The sequence below is a fragment of the Haliaeetus leucocephalus genome, unplaced genomic scaffold (genome assembly GCF_000737465.1).
Source record: "Haliaeetus leucocephalus isolate CR32 unplaced genomic scaffold, Haliaeetus_leucocephalus-4.0 Scaffold228, whole genome shotgun sequence".
In the NCBI taxonomy this organism is placed as follows: Eukaryota; Metazoa; Chordata; class Aves; order Accipitriformes; family Accipitridae; genus Haliaeetus; species Haliaeetus leucocephalus.
Window position 1 is genome coordinate 13,642,470 of NW_010972664.1, and position 20,707 is coordinate 13,663,176.

At 40.9% G+C, this 20,707-nt stretch overlaps 1 protein-coding gene across 4 annotated transcripts in view; it reads right to left on the reverse strand.

The window, feature by feature from the left end:
* The window catches only part of BBX (bobby sox homolog (Drosophila)), a 143,195-nt gene that overhangs the window by 111,755 nt on the left and 10,733 nt on the right, over positions 1-20,707 (reverse strand). For 3 of the 4 annotated variants that reach the window (XM_010567321.1, XM_010567320.1, XM_010567318.1), the window contains exon 2: positions 17,157-17,212. The exons of the other annotated variant lie outside the window; for it this stretch is intronic. In XM_010567321.1, coding sequence (XP_010565623.1) covers positions 17,157-17,212 — 56 coding nt within the window. The remainder of the gene's footprint in view (positions 1-17,156; positions 17,213-20,707) is intronic. 4 annotated transcript variants of the gene reach the window in all.

A 20,707-nucleotide genomic window follows, 5' to 3' on the forward strand; every position in this document is an offset into this window, starting at 1 on the left:
CGCCGCGCCGCGCGCCCCGCGCGGCGGCACTCACGGCGCAGGTAGCCGGCCTCTGCTGCCGCTGGCCACCCACCCGTGTGCCGCCGGCCGCCCACCCGTGTGTGTGCCTCCTTATCCCCGCTGCCGCCGCCGGCCCCCCGGCCGCGAAGCGCCCTCGGACGCTGCCGCGGTTCTCGCCCTGGCCCAGAGGCGAGGGCTGCCCGTGGGCGGGCGCCGAGCCCGCTTTCACGCGTGAGCCGCTTTGAAAAGGCACGTCCTGCAGGACGGATTCGCGGTCCTGCTCCTGCAACTGGAGGAAACTCTTAAGAACAACAGGCGAGGCTGTCTCCTGACAGATCGAACTGCCATGTTTTGCGCGTAACTAACTTCCTTCGATGAAGTTATATATAAAAAAAAAAATACAAAAAGGGGAGGGGGGGGGATTCTTTAGGAAAGCAGCTTCGAGAACCACGAGGCTTTTCAGGCTAAAATTCAAGCGGACACTAAGCTGGGCTTTAACTCGGTAACAGCATCTCCTGCTCAGCGTGAACCTTCTCTCCCAAAGGCATAAGGTAGCCCCACTGAGGCCCCCCAGGCCGCAGAGGCTGGCTTCCCCCCCCCAGGAGGGCCGATTCTGCTCCTGCAGCGCCAGCCTCCCCTGCCTGCCCCTCTGCAAAAGTCTGCTTGCCATGCTGTCCCCACCTTCCTCAGGAGCCAGCTTTGTTTGCATCTTTAGGTTGGCATTACAAAAGCCCACGTGAAACAGAGCGGTACGTAACATTCCAAATAAAGGTGAGTTCGGAAAAGGAAAGCGTCAAGGTAAAGCTAAAAAGATACAAGGCAGGGTGGACTGACTACCATGGGAGCCATCAGCTGTTGTTTCAAAAGAAGAATTAAAACTGATAATGGAAAACAGCATGTCAATGGATCAGCCTAACACTCACACAGCCAGGATCTGATCTGTACCTCTCAATTAAAAGCAGATAATACCTACTCGTTTATGGTTTTTTTTTTAAATGAGACCATGGAGATAACCACGGAGAGTACTCAGACACTTGTCTTGCTGTCTTTCAGGTCTGAATGTTCTGCCTCATTAGCTCTGCACGGCAAGATTTGCAGCTATTTTGCACTGGGGGGTACAGAGGGGACACGGGACCAAAACAAAACAAAATAGTACATCAGTTTAAGTCAAGTTCTTAACACTTTTTAAAATCCTGTCTGATGTCCTCTACCCTAGTACTGACAGGAGAAGGAAAAAGAGAAGCAAGGTGGCCAACCAATTTGATCTTTACCACTTCTTCCATGTATTTTCTTGTCTGTTCAACATAGGAACCTGTAGTATGTCTTTAACAGACATTTGGAAGATCCCATTCCAGAAGCTTATGAAACCCAGCAACTTTTAACAAAGCATTTAACGACTCCTCTGAAATTCACTGTGCCTTTTTCACTTTTTGGCACTGTTTCAAAGTATGTCCTATACTCAGTCTGTAGTCAAATCCAGACTGAGCTGGAGATGAAACCACACCTCTCTCCCTACCTCTCTGCAGAGCCTGGCGGCCTTCACCTCCAGAAGTGGACAGACAGGACCCATGCCTTTTGTCTTCAGCCTTCCCAGTTCACAGCCTACCTTTGGTGACTGAAGTTACATTAACTCCACAGGCTGTAAGCTGAAGGTCACTGATGCAGACATACATTCTGATGGAGCTAACTGCTCCAACGGTGTGGATGCAAAGCCTCATTGCAGCAGTATCTTCAGGTGCTGTAGCAACATAAGCACAGCCACAAGGAGACTAAAGGCAGCCTACATCTCAGCGTGCAGGCGAGGCCAGCCAGTGTACGAGCAGCAACACGCCAGTTCCTATCCACCTTAATCTCAATGCCATTTCTGCACTAGTGTCCACGTAGTTTGGCAGCTTTATCCCTTTTTATTCATATACTAAGACACTCTAGTTTCACTTTCAGGAGAACTTACTCTTTCTTGTTGGGGAAACTATTAGCACTGAAGTGACATAGAGCTGCTTCCTTACTAAGAAAACATACAGTTTAAAGCCAGAACTATATCAGAAGTGGGAATGTAATTTATACACTCAGCTGAACAGATTTAGTGAGTATTAAAACCAAGAATCCACAAAACCTGCATGGGATATTGTGGTGGCAGCGGTGTGCGGACCAACAGCAGGCAAGGTTAAAATACAGGTAAGAGCTCAACTTAAGAGAAACAGCAAAGATATTCCCAAACCTTTTCTGATACAATTACTGTTACGTAAATGCCTAGGCTTCTCTTCAAATCAAAACCAACACCTGTACAGCCTCACTCACAGCTCTATGAGTCCAGCACTCCAGAGAGACATGAGCTCACAAGTCCACCTCCAATCCCAGAATTATTCTGTGTATTTCAGAGAAGCTGGTTCCTACCTGCTTTAGAGAAGGGAGATTCTACAGCACCGAGTACTGTTTTTCCCCTGCTATTCAAGCTGATACTTGGTTTTGAAATGGCACTTCTCAGTTCTCACAAATACCCGTCAGGTATGCTGTTGCTACAGTGTACTAGCCTCCTTCCTCCTCTCTACTTCTTCAGTTCAAGTACATGTGTACACCAGTGAGAGTATTTCATTAGATACAGAAGAGCAATCTCTGGCACTCTTGACATGACAGCCAAAGACAATTTATTCCAGCAACCCAGAAAACACCAGAAGCACTAAAAAAAAAAATAAAAATAAAAATAAAATAAAAAATATTCTTAGTTAGTAAATAAAAATCATTAAGCAATTTATGAGGTTCACTAACAAATCACTTAAGGCACATCTTCAGCAGTGTACATCTTTAACAACAAAGGCACATCTTCACTCTGTCTTGACTTAGTAACACCCTAACCACTCTCATACATGTTTTTAAGTAACTTGCTATTACTTATTTTTCGTAAGTATTCTGAAAGACCCTCCTCTTATCAGCCCACTTCAGTCTTTTACTGTTGAAAGCACTTCATCCTTAAGATGACAGGTCATACAAAGAAAAAGTTGGAGAAACATCAGCTGAAGTATTGCATTGTTTTCAGTACAAAAAGCTCCATTTCTTTAATGGAGAAAGGCCCTGCCTTTCTACGCAAGAAACTTCCTTGAGAAATTAGAGTAGCATCTGCTTGTACTTCGAATAATTATTCTCTGCTTCTTTGCCCCTCCCAAGTTTCCTTGACTGAGGTCATCAAAAATAACAAGTACATTTTAAAATCAAAGTGTACCATTTGTAGGATTTCAGGGGCAGGACTGCAAAAGTCATTATTAGGCAACCATTCCTCTCAAAGTGAAACAGTTTGTGCTTAACGCTACCAAACAGTTAGACTTCTGTCATCATCTTTGCTGGGTAGTGTTATTACCCTGTCCAGAGGTCTCTGACTTCAGTATAGATACAGCGTTACATCAGCAGTTTTTACACTGCAGTCATTATTTCCTACGGGTCTGCAAAAGTAACTAAGAAGATTAGTCCATTGTTGGTAGGCTTACATTCATTTTTCAGTCATCCATATCATCTACAGGACACTTTTTTAGTGTTTTTAAAGTAATTAAAAAAAAAAGTTGAAAACCCACTACTTTAAATTGAGTCAGCTTTTCTTGCAAAGAGAATACAAATTTTTTGAAAGCTTGAAAATGGTCATGAAAAGGGATCATCTAGCACATAATCATCTATTTTTCATCAATTTAGCTACTAGACAAGATGAAAACCTACATCAGAAAGAAGGCATGAAGTAGGAAGTAGCAAGCACCTACAAGTGTCTGCACTCCTGTGCTTTAAACTCATTCACACACACTTAGAAGTCCAGGCACTTCCAATCGAGTAGTTATTCTGTACTGTTTTAACATTAACTTGAAATTTTTGTATTGCTTAAGCTACAGCTGTCAAAATTCATTTATATGTGACAATTTCTGACCTCTCATTCGCTACATTAAAGGCAGGTGGAGATTAGGCACAAAATTATCTCTACATTTATTTAAAAGAAGCCAACCTGGAGACAGTTTGATCAGAAATTTACTCACTCCATCAGTACATCTATCTTCTGAACTGACATGACAGGATGACTTCTCCTGGCTTGTTAACTCTGCTACTTCATGAGCATTAAAATTACTTAGAAAATGACCAAGATGGGGAAGACCTGGTGAAAGAAGATACAAAGGGAAAAAGTAACACTGATGAATTGTGCATGGCTGAAAGCTTTCTCCTGCTAACCAACAAGGAAATATAACAGCAAACAATCAGAGAAACAAACAAATATTTTGAGAGGATATATAAAACACTCCAAAACTTAACCGGGAGGTGACTGTCAGTGAAGACATCCAAACAATTCCCCTATCAATCAAATTTGCACTATCAGTCTACTACTGTAATCTTGCCTCCTGTAAAATTCACAAAAGAATTGTGCTCACATACACATACAGAGTTTGCACTAGTATCAATAAGTTATCATCTCCACTGAAGCTCCATGTTTTATTCCAATCCCATGAAGAAATACAATATTAATCACTAAATCTAAACAAAGTCACTACTCGGCTCAAAATGGATACAATCTCACAATCCAACACTTACATAACTCTGCAATACTACACGCTTAATAACACCAAACAGATAAATTAATTCATAAAACATTCCAGAAAACACCATCAACAATCTGTGTATTCAGAAATAGCAGAATCACCATTTTAATTATTCCTAGATCTCAGCACTTCCAAGAAGTTGTATCACATATTTTCATATATGCACATGCAGACACAAAAGCTTTCTGAGCTATGTAGTATATTAACAGCATACATGCAAAAGCACATTTCCATCACCAGAAAGCCACTGCCCCGTTACCTACTACACACACCTGCACATCACAAGTGTCAGAACAACTTTAGGTACAAACGTCATACCTAAAAAAACGTGTAAAATACCCAAGCCAAAAGTCCTACCACAAGCAGCATGCTGTCCCTTCCAATCCCTCCCCCACACCGTTATCCCAAGAAGTTAAATCCCAGTTCTTCTCTCCTATAGGTGGAAGGCACTCAGATACTACATACAATGTGGCAGAATAAATCCTAACACCGTTGCCCCTTTCTAGCTTTATTACCAGAACAAGATACTGGCACGTTTACAGATGCAGAAGTTTACTTTTCACAATGTAAAATCACGCGTTACCCGTAGCACAAAAACCCGACCACATTTCAAATATCAAAATTTCTTAAAATTAGGAGGGTTTTGTCTAGTTTTTGCTTTACAAATAATGAGAGCTGTTCTCCATGAGATTAAAATGCAGAACAGACTTTTAAAAAGAAAACTGCATTAGTATAATCTTCTCTATTTTCTAGTTCTATCAGAAACAATTTATTAGAAAGACATGTACTTCTGGTTTTTAAAAGAACCCAGTTTTCTTCCTAGATGTACTGCTGCAATATTCTGTAAGCATATTCTTAAAAGAGATACGAAGGTTCAAAGAGCAGTTGCAAAGAAAGCTATTTCACTCTGCTAATTTGCATCAAGTTTCATGGTTCCCATCCTCCCTCCTAAATGGAAAACTAAGTGTGATAAAACATCAAGCCCAATTAGAAACAGCCACTACACAAAACTATTTATTTGAATTATTTCCTTTAGAGTACGTTTAATTGTTTTTACAGAATCCTTTAGTGTTTGGGCCAAATATTGTCATCTTTTCTTCAGGAAAAAAAACCTTCCGCCAGCTTCACATCTCATTCACCAAGTACTTCACTGAATTAAAATCTAGATACATAAAAAATTAAATCTTTCAAATGTAATTTATTTTAGTGAAATGCTGGAAAACCACTATGGCATCCCTAGTTCTGCATTCAGGATACACTTGCAATTTTCTTCATGTTACAGTATTAGCTTGCACATTAGAAAGCCCAAGTTTGGCACTTATTTGAATGTTAATTATTGAGACGGTGATCAAGTGCAATGTAGGACTTTAGCACCAGAACTAGAGCTCAGATTTTTGGAGCTTGGTCCCACTGGTATCACATTTGCCAAAATCCTGAAGTTTAGCTTCATTTTGGGCAGTAATCTATGATCCGTTCCTTTCAGATTTAAGGGCCAAAAATCTGACAGACCTCTGTAGGCACTGGAAAAGGTTGGGGGACGAATGGGCAAGATTTAGAAAACAGGCAAGTGACTTAAAGAAACGTGTTTTGTCCACATCTGTGGACAGCCGGTGGCTGTGCCAGCCATAGCAGGAGATGAGATCAGCCTCTGTGGCAGCACAAGCGAGAGAGGAAGCGAGCACAGAAGAGAGGTCAGGTCCCTGCAGGTGGGCTGCCATCCCGTTTCTTGGCATATCCAGGTTATATTTTCCTCCATAAACACACTTTCTGCAAAAGCAAGCAGGGCAGCAAAAGCAGCAGCGAAATCGTTTTCATTCAGTTTTACTTAAGAGCAAACCCAGCCTGACCTTTAACTGTCCTGACACTGTTTTAACCTACGGCTGCTCTCCCACCTCCGCAGCCTCCCCTCCCACCCTTGCCCTCCATCGGAGGGGACTCAGGCCCCCGACCCTGCCCCGCAGGGGTACGGCACACACCAGCACACACCACCGCTTCGGCAACAGCCGGGCCTGGCACAGCCGCCCCCGGGAAGCAGAGCTGCGAGGAGGACAGCTGGCCCCAGCCAAGGCCACTGCAGCGAGGACTCCTCCCTGGAAACGCGAGGCGGGGGGGTCACGCCAGCAAGTACAGTACCCAACGTGCAAATCCAGCAAATAGAATTTCCAGTCATCCCCGTGGGTTTATCAGATGTCACCCAATCTTCAGCTATTCTTTTGTTTCACCAACAACCAATTCCTCTGGATGACTGCAAACAAACTGAACTCAAGGTGCTTCTGCAAAACGATTAATTAGCCCTGGCTAATCGCAAACTCACTTGAAAAAAAAAACATATAATTTCATCTCCAGTAATAATTGTTTCTTAGGATTTCATACACCAGAGCATCTCTCGTGATGATGTCCACCCTTATCCAAAGACCTGACACCAAAGCCGGACGTGTGAATCAGTGGCTATCACATTGTCTTCTCTTAACTAAGAGTTTCTCTAAGTTTTGCCAGCATACTATCTAAAACTAAATGAGTCATTTTTCTCATTCAATCAAAAGAAAAAAAAGAAAAGAAAAAAGGCACTTTTCCTTCTCTGGTCTGTGGTTTCTCCCCCCGGTGTTTGTGTGGGACTCTAAAGCTAAAAAAAGTTTCTGTTATGCAACACTTCACTTAACTATAAAATAACACAGAACGGATTACCAACATTCAAAATCCATATTTTACTTCAAACACATACCCCCCCCCCCAAAAAAAAACAAAACCAAACTTTTTTTTACATTCTATGTTCAGCCACCAGAAGTCAATGCACTATGTAAAGTACTGACTGATGCACATAAATACAGCAAACCTCTTCATCAAGGAAAATCATACAGGTTTCTTGCATTCAGGTCTAAAACACATCTATGGGATATCATAGAAGAGGATGGGTCTTTTCCTGCCACTCCAGCATGAATGCAAGGAACACTGATACCAATCTACATGTTAGCTACCTGCCTGTATAAACACAGTAATACCATTAATATATTGGCCTTTCTGTAATATACAAGAATCTTTTTTTTGTTTTTAATTGACAGAAAGAAAAGGTTTAAGATAGGCCACTTGTTACCAAAGGATGCAATGCTTTATAGACCCAAACTATGTCTTTGGTCTATGTAGAAGAGCAACAAACACTCTAATTGTTGGCATACAACACCAGCTTGCCAGTAACACAAATTCTCCTATTCCTGCATCTGTCCTGCACTCTAAGTTAAACACAGGTTAACAGTAACAGCTATTTACATGAAAACCTTATGCTGTGAAACGCAGCGGCTGCAGAGCTGACCCACTGGTACTTTTGCTACCGATGCCTTTTGAACTGCCACGGAAAGGCACGATGGCCCACGGGAAACAGTAAAACTTCTAGCTGCTGCTGTTAAACTTTAGAAAAGTCATCAGTTGCGTCCCTGTGTCTCTCACCTAGCCAACTACCACCGCTGCTCTCTGGGACCCTGACTGGTACAGCCCAGGAAAATGAAGGAGAGAGAAAGCAACTGCTAGCTTTGGTGCTGAAAAGACCTGAGAAAGGGCAGGTGCAGTCCTCTAGGAGCAAGAGGCTGCTGTAACAAGCAACCTGGAGAAGTTCGACATCTTCTCTGATGTTCATGTCCTTGTCAAAGCAATTCCACTATTATAATTTGATCTTCTGACTTGGGTATAGATGTGGGTTTTGAACTTAACTGCATCACTTGTAGACCAATGCGGTATTCAAACCACACAGACATAGTAATTCCCTGTCAATGGACACTTATTTAAGTCTTCAGCATACTAAATGCTGTATTGATTATTTTTTTTTTTTTAATTCTATTTTTTCTATAAGACAGTGGAGGGACAATAGGGGAGAATGTTAAACACGGCCTTGAAGGATTATGTTGGTATATAAGCACAAGGCTTGGCCCAGTAATTGGAGCACTAGCTAGTCAGCCATCACATTTACAATTTCTTTTAATTTGGACATACCTAACTTCCTTGAAGTCACTAAAAGACCAGCTTGATCTATTTAAGGGATGGGTACTAAATAGATACTAAACTGAATGGCACACACTAGATACTTGAGATAAACACAGGTAACTTGGCCTCAGTGTTGACGTACTTCTGTAATTTCACATACATTCCCAAGGACTCTAGTTTTCAATTACAGGTTCTTTAAAGAAAGGCAGAGCAGCAGGGCAAAAGTTCTGCTCTGACCACCAAAGGCAATATGCTCATCCTCCCCTGCCTCCCCCACTCCTATAAAACCCAAGAAAAATAATAATAATAATCTTAGCCCCAACTAGTTTTCACTTTCACCAACGAAACTTAAATACCAAGTTAATTGAATAATATTTTCCCAAGAGAAAGTACTGTTTTCAACATCCAGCACTATAAAAGAAATCCATAAACAGGATTTGCAGCTTGCTAGTGTAGGAAGAGTTGTTACTGCAGCCTAACCAGATTTTGCATTTTGAAGGAATGTCCAAGACGTGCCCTCACTGCATACGGCACCAACTGTCAGTGACTGGACCCAAAGACTCCAGATGGTTTCAGCAGCCCTATGCTCCTAGACACAGAAACCTGATTTAGACCAACTAATCGAGTACAAGGAACTCTAACTACAGCAGCCCTGCCCAGCTCTGCATAAGCTAATTTCCCCTTACTTAGCGCAACTTAAATTAGCATGTACAGAGCTCCATGCTATCATGGCCAAACCACTTCTGATACTTGTTCTACCTTAATGAACACACTCAGGTAACTACAAAACACAGTGGTCTACAATGTAGACATACCCTTAAAGTTTGAGATTATGCCAGGTTTATCCCTAGGTGGGATTTTAAAATGCTACATTTTAACAAGGTGCTTCCAAAATGTTGGTAGTAAAGAATCTTGAGTTTTTCTTTAAAAGACCCAACTCTAGATGTCAAAATCCCTCAAATCCAACTGCAAATCAGACTTGGAAGGGATGCAGAAAACTCTTAACTTTGTTAGTAAACAGGCAGTACATATTTGCCTGTTTGGCTGGCTGGACTCTTCAGTTGAGTTGGGCATTTACCAGAGGCCAGTGATGCCCTGCATTCCCAAGAAGGTCATGGAGAAGAGGAAGCACTCGGCACCTCAGTAGGCAATCGATTTGGTGGATGGGACGACTCCCAGTTGTCCCTGAATTAACTAAAATCAACAGAATAGTTGAGACATGTAAGACAGAGTTTGGCAGATAGGGAAGACCCCAGGTTTCCTTGAAGATGATATTTACACTGGAGAGGCACATTTTCTGGGTAGTCCTCTTCACCTCCCACCTTTATTTCCTCTAGTAATACTGTGATTAATTTGGAGTTATACAGCAATTGCCAAACTATGCAGTAATCTTTACTAGGCCTCCCAGTTCACTATAATAATTTTAAGTACACCACAAAGCAGAAATCTCTCATGATCATTTGTTTGTCACTGCTGAGAAATGCCACCCAGCATCCACTGTTCTTTGGAAAGCTACCACTCTGCCCAATAAGACATGTCACTATACACTCCGGAGCCTTTTTCTGTATTGACTCTGTGGTCGAATTAAAGCAAGTTGCTTGCACTACTCTTTCTACCCCTGGCATTATCACGATCACTGACCTTTTGTGCATAAAGAAACTTAAGAATCAAACTTTACCTTGCTGTAGTATTCTGAACGTGCAGTGGTAGCAAACTCTCTGCAAGCCACATTAAGGTCCGTATGTTTGTAGCATGCAGGAACTACACTTAAAGAACACTCTTGAACACAGACACCTTGGTAATACCTGATCTCCCATCTTGAAGTTTAAAACTGATTTCTTCCATCACATTTGCATACAGATGCGGAGGGGGAGTTGAATATTTCAAGTCAACATAAGTGACCCGTTGCTTCTGAGCTGCAATGGAAACGAGGCATCTAACTCACTTGCATGACTGAAAATCTCAAACAGAAGTAATGACAGATACAGCTAACTTTGTTTCAATAAGCACCAACTGCTTAATAATTCACAGCTGATAGTAATTTAATTTAAATACTGATAGTCAGTCCAATCCTATTGGTACATAACTGTGTAAATCATGTGCCTTTTCAACTGCATAGAACAGATTTCAGTAGTGTGCTCATCAAATGCTGAATCCTTGCTTCATTATTTACTTTCATAATCATTATTTTAGGATGTTTATCTAAGAACTAGAATCCTTTTCAAATTACAGGCAAGTGAAAGGTGTAACCATTGGAAAACACAAAATTTTCACTTTGAAATTGTATCGTCTGACTGCATCCACTAAAATTATTCAGGCCAGCCCTAACAACAAAGATTTTCCTAAATTTCATGCACTCCTGCAAACAGCAGTATAAGAAGAAATGCTTCTGAATCTCCCGTATTTTGGCAAGACAATGGTATATGCTACTCCTTTATGGCAGCTGCTGAAAACACTCGTGTCTACATCTTGTCCCGTCACCTCTGTCAGTAAAACGATGTGTAGGCATTTTATTGGACAATGTATGCTAGTGCAACAAGTCTGTAAGTCACTACAGAACTGATTTTAAATGTTCTCAACTTAAGTTGCTTCCGTCATTGCTAAAAAAAGAAATAACACTATTTCATATACAGGCATGGAAGAATTTTCACTCAATTCACCTCATATAGCTATTCCAGATATCCCCATCACAAATGCTTACATTCTTTTTCTACAGCATAATGACAAGCAATTGACACTAAGTGGGATGGGAGAAACTGAAATTCTGTGTAAAAGCTGAATTATTTTTGTTCCTAATACCTGTCTACTGGTTAAGAAAGCTACCTGTTCTCAATTTCACTGTAGTCCTACTGAATTGCATTGTCTGTCCACATAAACAGGGTTGTCCAATTCCCAAAGATACCTGGCTAATATACAGATCTGTCCTCTCATTCAAAAAATAAAAATGGACATTCACTGATTTAAAATAAAATCTCTTAACACAGATCAAGAGATTCACAAGTCTCCAAACCAACACTTTGTGGTCCACTGAATCAGGGCCAATCACTTCATCTTACTACTGTTGTGTTCAGTGTTACTTCTGCCAACTAGAACCCTAAGTCCACAGATTTCTTCTAAGGCAGGCCAGAGAGATTTTGCAAAAGTGAGAGACTTGGAACTCAAAGTGCAAGGTTAAGCAAGCATGAGCATATAACCACAGGTCTCGAATCACGCCTTCCATAAGACATACTTGATTAACCCCCTTGTTCTTTTGCAGTGCTTTACATTCTGATCACAGAATGTTCCAGGAGAGTGCTGACCATCAGCAGGTGAGGGGAAACAAAAGCAAGAAAAAGTGAAACAAAAACTCCAGCAGCCTAAAGAAAGATCGGGGCACTGGGAAGAGAAAGGAATACCTTTCAGCCTTCTGCTCAATCTACTAGCCAACACAGTCCCAACAGTTGGGATGAACTATTTTGATTACTTCCAACAATCCCCAAGCTTGGATACTTTTAATGCCATTTTGATTCTTCAAAGTTTCCAAGGAAAAACATCTCTATGGCCTCATTAAAGCAGCAGAGAATTCCCTTACTTCTGCAGTCCCTCAGCCCCAGCTGCTGTGTCCCACCTTGTAATCGCCATTCCCATGATGTCAAGGTGAACTTGCAAGTTAGAGAAGCTTACTGCCAATTTGTTGAACTGTGAACCTCATACGCCAGCAAGTTCCTGCATGGCTTCATCCCTGCTCTCCATTCACAGCGATGATGCAAATTACAAGCAAATTACCACCGAGAGAAAATAAAGGTCCTTTTTGTTGACAAAGTAAGAATACTCGAACTTTCGCTTTTGAAATAAGATTCTTGAGGATAGTATCTCATTCATTTGCCCAAATTATTCAGAAGTCCCAAGTAACACCTATACAAGGTGGGTTTTTGAAATTTGGGTCTAACTTGCTCATCATTCAAATGCATGCAACTAGCAAAATCAGTTTATTACTTTTACTTTCCTTCAGACCATGGCTCTAGTATAGAACAGTTAGCTCCTGCCACCTTGTGGGACTCCATGGATTTCCCTGAAAGCCTGTTTCAGCAGCAAGCTAGTCACTTAAAACAAATAAACATGCAGGAGTTACTTTCCTTGTGTTTCACCACGGTGAATGTTAAAATAAGAGAGAAATATTTATGGAGAGGGTACGCCATTGTGATTATTTTCTGGTTCATTATTCCAAGCATTGTTTATATAGTTGAACTGCTAGATTTAGTAATCTTATGGAGGGTGTTTTAAATATTTAAATATCTGTCAAGAATCCCAAGTTTTGGAAGCTGATGCATCTTAAGTTTAAAATAACACTATGATCAAATACTTGTCACCAGTAGTAAGTTTCACATATTTGAAATAGATTCCACATAGAAATAATAGGAATTTAGGCTGAAAATCCTTGCAGAGAGGTGCAACTTCGGAACCCATAATAATCTCAGTCTTACAAAGAATTATGCATGTGCTCAACTTTTAATATGGTGATAACACATGCCCAGTTCTCCCAAGAGATCTGATTCCAAGTGATTGCTTTTTAACTGCAATTTGACTTTCTGTATTATGTTTTTCCTGTTCTTATCCCCCTCCACCCCTATGATACATGGCCAACTTAATGAATGAGTGAAGTTCTCCAAAGAAGAATTGAGACAACTGGAATGGAAGAACTTTTTCAACACAGTAACAAGCACGTGAAGATCCATGGATCTCTGTCCTCATGTCTTACGTGTTGTCTACTGCGTCTCAGTAGGTAACTTGTCTTTTGCACCTCCACAAAGTAGGTGTGACAACAGCAGCTGCAAACAATAGAGAGATGAGATTCTCTTATTTAAGCAAAACTTCTGCTGCTCCAGATCTCAAAAACTGAGAAAGCGCAGAGGAGTGCAGATGATGTGACTCCATGAACCTGATCAACAGCCTCAATGAACCTGCTCCTTTCCATTCTAAGTGATTTGTTACAGATGCATAGAAATGCAAAAACAGTTATGGAGCACTTCTCCCCATCATCCCGCAACTGCTTCGCTGAACCTGGTGGAGATCTACCGTGCTATGTACTTGGTCTCAACTGTAGCAAACTTAACTCCTCGGAACTTCATTCTGGTAAAGGAAAAACTGTCAACAGACTCAAAACAGGAACAACTCTTCCTGATGGCACAAGCAAATCATCCCTAGTAAAGGCCTTACTAGCTCATACAAAAACTCAAGAACAGTAATTGCAGATCCACAGCCAAAGGAAATACAGCAGGAATGTCCTCTTTCATCCATAAGCAATATGCATTTTTGCTGAAGAGTGAAACAATGACAAAATATCAGGCAATGAATCAAGTTGGTACAATATACCTGAAGGACAGATATTTGTGTTCTTGAATAAAAAGTTTTACGATCTCACAAGCTTCCCTGGTAATTTCACAAGTGGGGTTGTCTCTGATAGCCATCATATTCCTCCCCCACCATGTCCTCCTGTATACTCTTAAAACTCCTAGTAGCCATACAATTAACTTAGAAGCCAAAAGTTCAGAGGTGTCCGTGACAATCTCCAACCACACCTCAGCTCCAGTACCGAGAATCCCTCCCAGGCTGAACTGTGTCTGTGTCCTGACTGTCTGGAAGACACCAAAATGTTCCTTACAGTTGTCCTTACCCATCCCAACCTCCACTACAGGAAACCCAGACAGACAAACAGGCAGGGAGCTCTAGAAGAGTCCTCAGTCTGGATGATCAGGGAATCAGAAATGCAGGGCATACCCTACTTGCCCCAGATACAACTAACACCTTGCAAGGACAGCCCAGGTACCACTATACTCTTACCTCACTCTGGGTATCAGGAATACAGACATCTCGTCACGAGCTATTTGGTTCAGCCTTTTCCCTGCTCTGGAGTACTAAGTCAGTCTCACTGTAACTGCAGACTTGTATCTAAGAGCCACCTTCAGTCCTTGGCTACAGAGAAAAAGAAATAGCATGCTCTAGCACCAGAACAGATCAGATCTAACACTGCAGGTCTCAATAACACCATAAAGCATGAGAGGAAAATACTAGGACCCTACAAGAAATTCCACTTCGATGGAAGTGAATCATATCCTGCCATATCCTCTTATTCCCACTTTGTTTCTCCACTCGTCCTATATTCTGCAGTATTACCAATGCAGTGGGAAGCCTGAGTTTTCTGCTTGCCTACATGCCCACAGCAGTCTAACTACAGTACCAGGGAGTTGAGCTTCTACCTTATTCTTTAGGATGGTTTGAAACCAGTGGCAGCATAGACACTTCTCGTACTCTGACCAGAAGTTCTCTCCTTGGTAAGCATAATTTAGTTGGACCTGATAGTAACAGCACTCCCAAGCAGCAACAGACTGAAAAGTACCTGATTATTTTCAGTTCTCACTGCTGTCCACAGCATTCTGAACACCAGCAGCAAAAACTGACCAGCATTAACTTTGCTTGAAGTTGCAAATTCTCTAAGGAGCCAAAAGCATCTGGTCCAGGTAAAGGAAGCATCACGGCATGGCTTCAGCCTGGTTCCCATCTGAAACACTACTGCTTAGCTGTCAGGGTAAGATTTGTTTTACTTTTTCTCAGGACATTTATTTTTCTGCAAAAACATTATTGGCTTTTGCAAACTTTTGTTGAGGGAACCTTCCAAGCAGTTACATAAATTAATTACTTCATTAATGCATTAACTGGAGGAAGAAAAAAACAAAAAACAAACACTATTGGGCCACTTACCCCTTCTGTTTTTATTTTATCTACACCCTTATTGATCTCCCTTTGCTGTCAACTGTGTAGCCTTACATTTTAAGGAGAAAAGAGGAAAGTTCTGAATGTAATTGTCTCTATTTCTTGAGAAACACCTCTAAAAAGCACTCAGGTTGCAGAATTTACAAACTTCTGTATGTAACAAGTCTTATCAGATTTCCAAAAGGACCCTTGCTGCTTCATAAACCAGAATCCACAATCAGATCCATCTTCGCCGATTGTTTCACTGATGCCAAGCCACAACAGCTTACCCAGAACTGTGCACGTGCCCAAGGATCTGTGCCAAAATGTCTCAGAGCAGGATCAGGTCCCTGTAAGATTAGCTGCATGTAGGACTTCAATCCTGCAACTGCAATAGCTCAGGGAGACTGCTATGACAGATGCGTTGCAGGACTGGGCCCCAAAATAATCAAGTGTATAAAGATCTTTGTCCTCTCCACAACTGAAGCACAATTCTTAAAAACCAATGAAACAAAAAACTTTTGTATTCGTGAAATAAAAAAAATCAATTCTTTGGACAGCAAGCAGGACCAGCATTCTTCAGGCCAAGCTCCTTAAGATCTATAGGCTGTTTCTCTAGTTTTTGTTTTGTTTGGGTTTTTTTAGAAGTTGTTTTTCAGTTGCTTTTTTTCTTGAAGATAAATATTTTTATTTTAGTAAAATTCTTTCCCATCTTCCTCAGATGAAAACCCCACACGGCCCTTTGTCTTAAAGATAACCACAACACAGGAAAAACTCTGTCAAAAAGATGCAAGTTTGGCAGCATTTAAAAAAGGGTCAGCAGTTGAAAAAACTGATAGCGCTGGCTGGAACTGTAGAGCAAGGATGGGGGGTAACTCCCTTGGGATCTACAGGTTTTTACTGATTATCTTCTTAGCTTTCTATCATTTTATTTCACAGTACAGCACAAAGATGGCTGGATTTGAAATCAGAAGGTGAACAAGATATTAAGGATTTTCTGCGAAAACGAGTTCTGGTATGCTCAAGACTGTACTAACTGAGAAAGTGGAATATGCTTTAAACCCTAGGTCGGCACAGAAGTCCACAGCTCTGAACAGTAGTAGCCTAAGAAAAGAAAGCACGAGATCCATGGATTCTCGATCTAATCTGCTTTAAAAGACAGTCATTAGGCTTCCTTGTAGTTTCATTGCAAGTCAGTAACAAGTTTAAACTTGGGACCTGAACTACAAAGTGCCCCACAAAACCCCATATCACCAACTTCCTTCAAGACCACTTGTGCCAATGCTTACAGCAAGAAGCGCAGGCTAGAGAGCTGAACTGAACACTCTGAAATATATAAGTACAGACCAAGCCTGGCCTAAGAAGACCTTTTGAGCAGCAGGACATTTTAGCTCATGCCTGGAACCAGCATAAATACATTTCTATCACCTTTACACATCCTGGACCACATAACAGAATATGCTTATGCATCCTTGCAAAAGTCACTTTCAGAGAAGAAGAATGGAGGGCAATATTCACACAGCACTGAGTTAAGACGACACCCTGGGTTGGAAGAACAAAACACCAGGTTCAAAAGCTCTGACCTACAAGGTTAGGTTTCTATCATGCAGCACAAGCTCTTGAACACAGAAGAATTCTGAATTGAACTTGGATGCTAACAGATTTGCTAAGTTCACAAATACTTAACCAGTAAGCCTGAAATCAATACATGACAGTTCACTATAATTTTTTTCACCTACCAATACGTAAAAGTAATATGTGCACATACACAGGGCAGATGTTTTAGTAATGAAGAGGTAGCTGCTGTAATAAATTTAACAGTGATGTAGAAACTTGCACAAAGTTCAGGAGTTCCGTACTTGGCTCTGCCAACAAGCCATCTGGTCTTACCTGAACATCCCTGGGTCTACTCTGCAATCTGCAAAACAGGGTTGGTAACACTGGTTCTGAAATGTTTGTAAAATGTAGTTAGTTGATGCCTGTAAAAGTACACAATAGGAGAGCAAAGTATTATTACAATCTAATAATGTGCTGTTTAACAATATATGTAACACGTAAACGACAACACCGCCTGTGTTCTACAGTACACACTCTCAAAGACTTTGTTTATATACCTATATTCATGTGAAAATGAACTGTTTTGACTCTCTGGTAGGATGAAAAGCTGAAAGTCAACCTGAAGTCGATCTCTCTAGAGAAAGAAGGAGGCATATTTTCTAGATCTTCACAAACATTAAACGAAACTGAGCCTCAATGTAAAACTTTCCCCAAGTACTGTCACACCACCACAATTAACAGAACTGCTATTTTAGCCTATGATAGGGCCAACACATGGTAATTTAAAAAAAGAAAAAAAAAAATCTGGACAATTCTTCTCAACTTTCTGCCCTGCTACTCAGAACCAAGTTTTTGTTCCAGAGATTGCACAACACTTTACAAAGAAGAAGCCATCACCATCCCAAGTTCGTAAATCGAGAAACAGACAGAGAAAGAAAGAGGAAGTGATCTGCCCAAAATCATGAAGCAAGTTAATAGGAAAAACTTCAGGAACAGTGGGGTCTTTTTCCTGTTCCATCCAGCACAATTTTCACCCTTTGCCAGAATCCTGGAAGGAAGTGCTAACCTTTCATTTGCTTGCTAAAATGTAAGTGCAGAGTTGGAATGTATTTTCACCCATCCCTCTGAATATATTTGAGCTTAAATAGTAAATTGTACTAGATAGAGCATTGCGTATGCCCCGGGTCATATTTCAAGAAGTTCATTCAGTGTCTGGAACACATTTTACTAGAAATTCACTCCAAGATCACTCTTCTTCACTCCTAGCACCATCAGAGTATAATTTATGCATTATTCTATGAATTTGTCTACCTTAGAAAATCATCTTTTTTCAGCTATACCAGAACACAACTGGAACAAGTACTACAGCAACAGGATACTAGTCTATACCTAGCAAGTGATTTTTTGTGTGTGCGTGCTTCACTTATACACTAGTTATTATACCAGCGTTACCTCGAGGGGCAAAAAAGCAAACTTGCAGAAATGCAAGCACACCCTTGTTAAAGGGATTTTACTGGTTTTTTTACTCTCTGTAGCCGAAAAAGTTGTAGTGATATACTGTACCTTTATTCTAAGGTTACTGCATCCATGCTCATACTTCCACTCACATTTGTACAACAGTAAAATTCACACCAATCACCAGTACCATTATACTGGTAAAGTATTGATGATCCTTAAAGAATCCTCAGTTTGATTCATGAAGGTTTTCTTATAAGTCAAAATTTATTTCCACTGAAGTCAATAGCAAAGTTCTCACTGAACTCAGCATGACAGTGATTAGACCTAATGGGGCACAGCTCTTGGGTAACAGCGTAGCTCCTTTTTGGATGGGAGGTGGGGGACTCACACATATGGTTAGCTGCCCCTGTCACTTTTGGGGGGGGTGGGGGGACAAATACCTGGGAAAGTAACACAATCCATTTAGCAGACAGTGAATAATACGTATGATACTTTGCAAAGGATATTCCCCTGCAGCTTACCTTATACAAACCTGGAGTGCTCGGACTAAGATAGCACACCTGCCTTTCCACTCCCTCTATCCTTGGCTAGAGCTGCCATGAATGCAGACTGCTTGGCAGCAACACTAGTTTGGTTCAGCACTAGCAGAAACGCTTCTGGTTATGAAGATACGATTTTCTGGAAGTTCCTGAGTATAAAACTGTTTCAAGAAAAAGACTGACCTGTCATCTAAGTATCGACTGTTGGTGGGATTATTTCACCAAGTTGATCCATCTGACTAACTCTCCAAAGCAAAGGGAAAAAAGTGAGCTTTAATTGTAGTGATGGGACCAAACCCCCTCCCCCCCAAATAAAAAACAAAAAGGAGTGAGGGTGTCTCATTCTTCTGATCAAGTGTTACTGATGTAGTTACAGCAATATTTTAAACACACACTGCTCCTAGCTGGTTTTGCCACAATCCCCATGACTAACGCAGCCAAATTCTATTCAGCAGCCTCGGTGGAATTGCACAAGCTCACACCAACTCTGAATTCAGACCAAAGTGAATTTTATATCCAGATTTTTTAGCCTGACCAGTAGCCCATTTCAGTGTAACCTAGCAGGAAAACACTGCTAAGCACATGCTGAGTAACAGGCTTCTCTGAGACATCTCAGACAGAACACCCTCAAAGATACCAATTCTCCTGAGGAAATCTTGGCTCAAATACTTATTTTCTGAAAGGGAAGAAAGCCTCAACATTTCACATGTTGGGGGGGGCGAGGGGAGGGGAGCAAGTTAGAACAAGAATAGTTCAATCCTATGGAAATGCAATAACTATAAAATCAGCTGCATTTGTAAAGCATTCCGTTTAAACACTTATGCTAAGCAAGAGCTAATTGTTTTAGGGTAGCTTCATAAAACATGAATGCTTCAGCAATAAACAGCTTCCATCAGAAAAGTTGCCTAAATACACAACTACTTTATTTTCTTACTGATCTTGTACCAAATGTATGTGAAAATGAAAATGACGACCCTTTCAGGATGAGTGATTCATCTTACTTTGGCTTGTTCTCATCTTAAGAAAAGGAGTGGGTAATACTCAGTAATCTTCCCATTTCAATTTTTTAAGGAAGGTTTTCTGTTTGTTTTTTTTTTTTAAAAATTGACTGTTTTAAACATGTGATCTACAATAGCATTTTGACCTTTGCTTTGATTTTCTTCTAATTTCTATTTACCTTTCTAATCTAATCTTTTTATATTTAGTTATACAAGACTACCATAACTGTTGAGACTTTGAATACCCTATACATTGATATAAAAGAATACAGAAAAACAGGACAAAGACAGATCATGAAACCTATGCTTGCGCTGGGGAGAGAAGCGCATAAAAACACTTCTTGAAGTGTGTAATTCCTCCTTGGGCGGGGGGGGGCGGGCAAGAAAAATTGCAATATGTGAGTAGTTTGTATAACTGTGCCACCAGGCCTCAGGCACACTCTACATTTCTGAGCACCACCTTTCTACTACCTGAGGTCTAACTCTGCATTCCTTAATCGTCACAGATACTGCTACACAGTTCCCCTGCTGCAGAAAAGCTGCACGGAGCTGCAGAGTCAATACATGTTATCAAGCTCTTTGACTCTGCCCAGATGCTATTAATATTTTGGTAGGGTGGGGGTTAGAATTCTTTACCTGTGTTAGCCCACGGAGTTGCTATGACATATTTACCTTTTTTTTTTTTTCCTTATTCTTTCTTCATCTAATACATTAGTAATACATTCAGCATCCAGTAACCAGTGTGGTTTCATTTTTCGGTTTCTGGACACCAGTGGTGCTAGATTCATTCCTGGAAGTTATAAAGTCCCCCCTCACCCATTACAGTCACAGTCACATGCCACATAGTCTAGAGAAAAGCTCGCAACAGCAATTTTAAAATAATCACTTC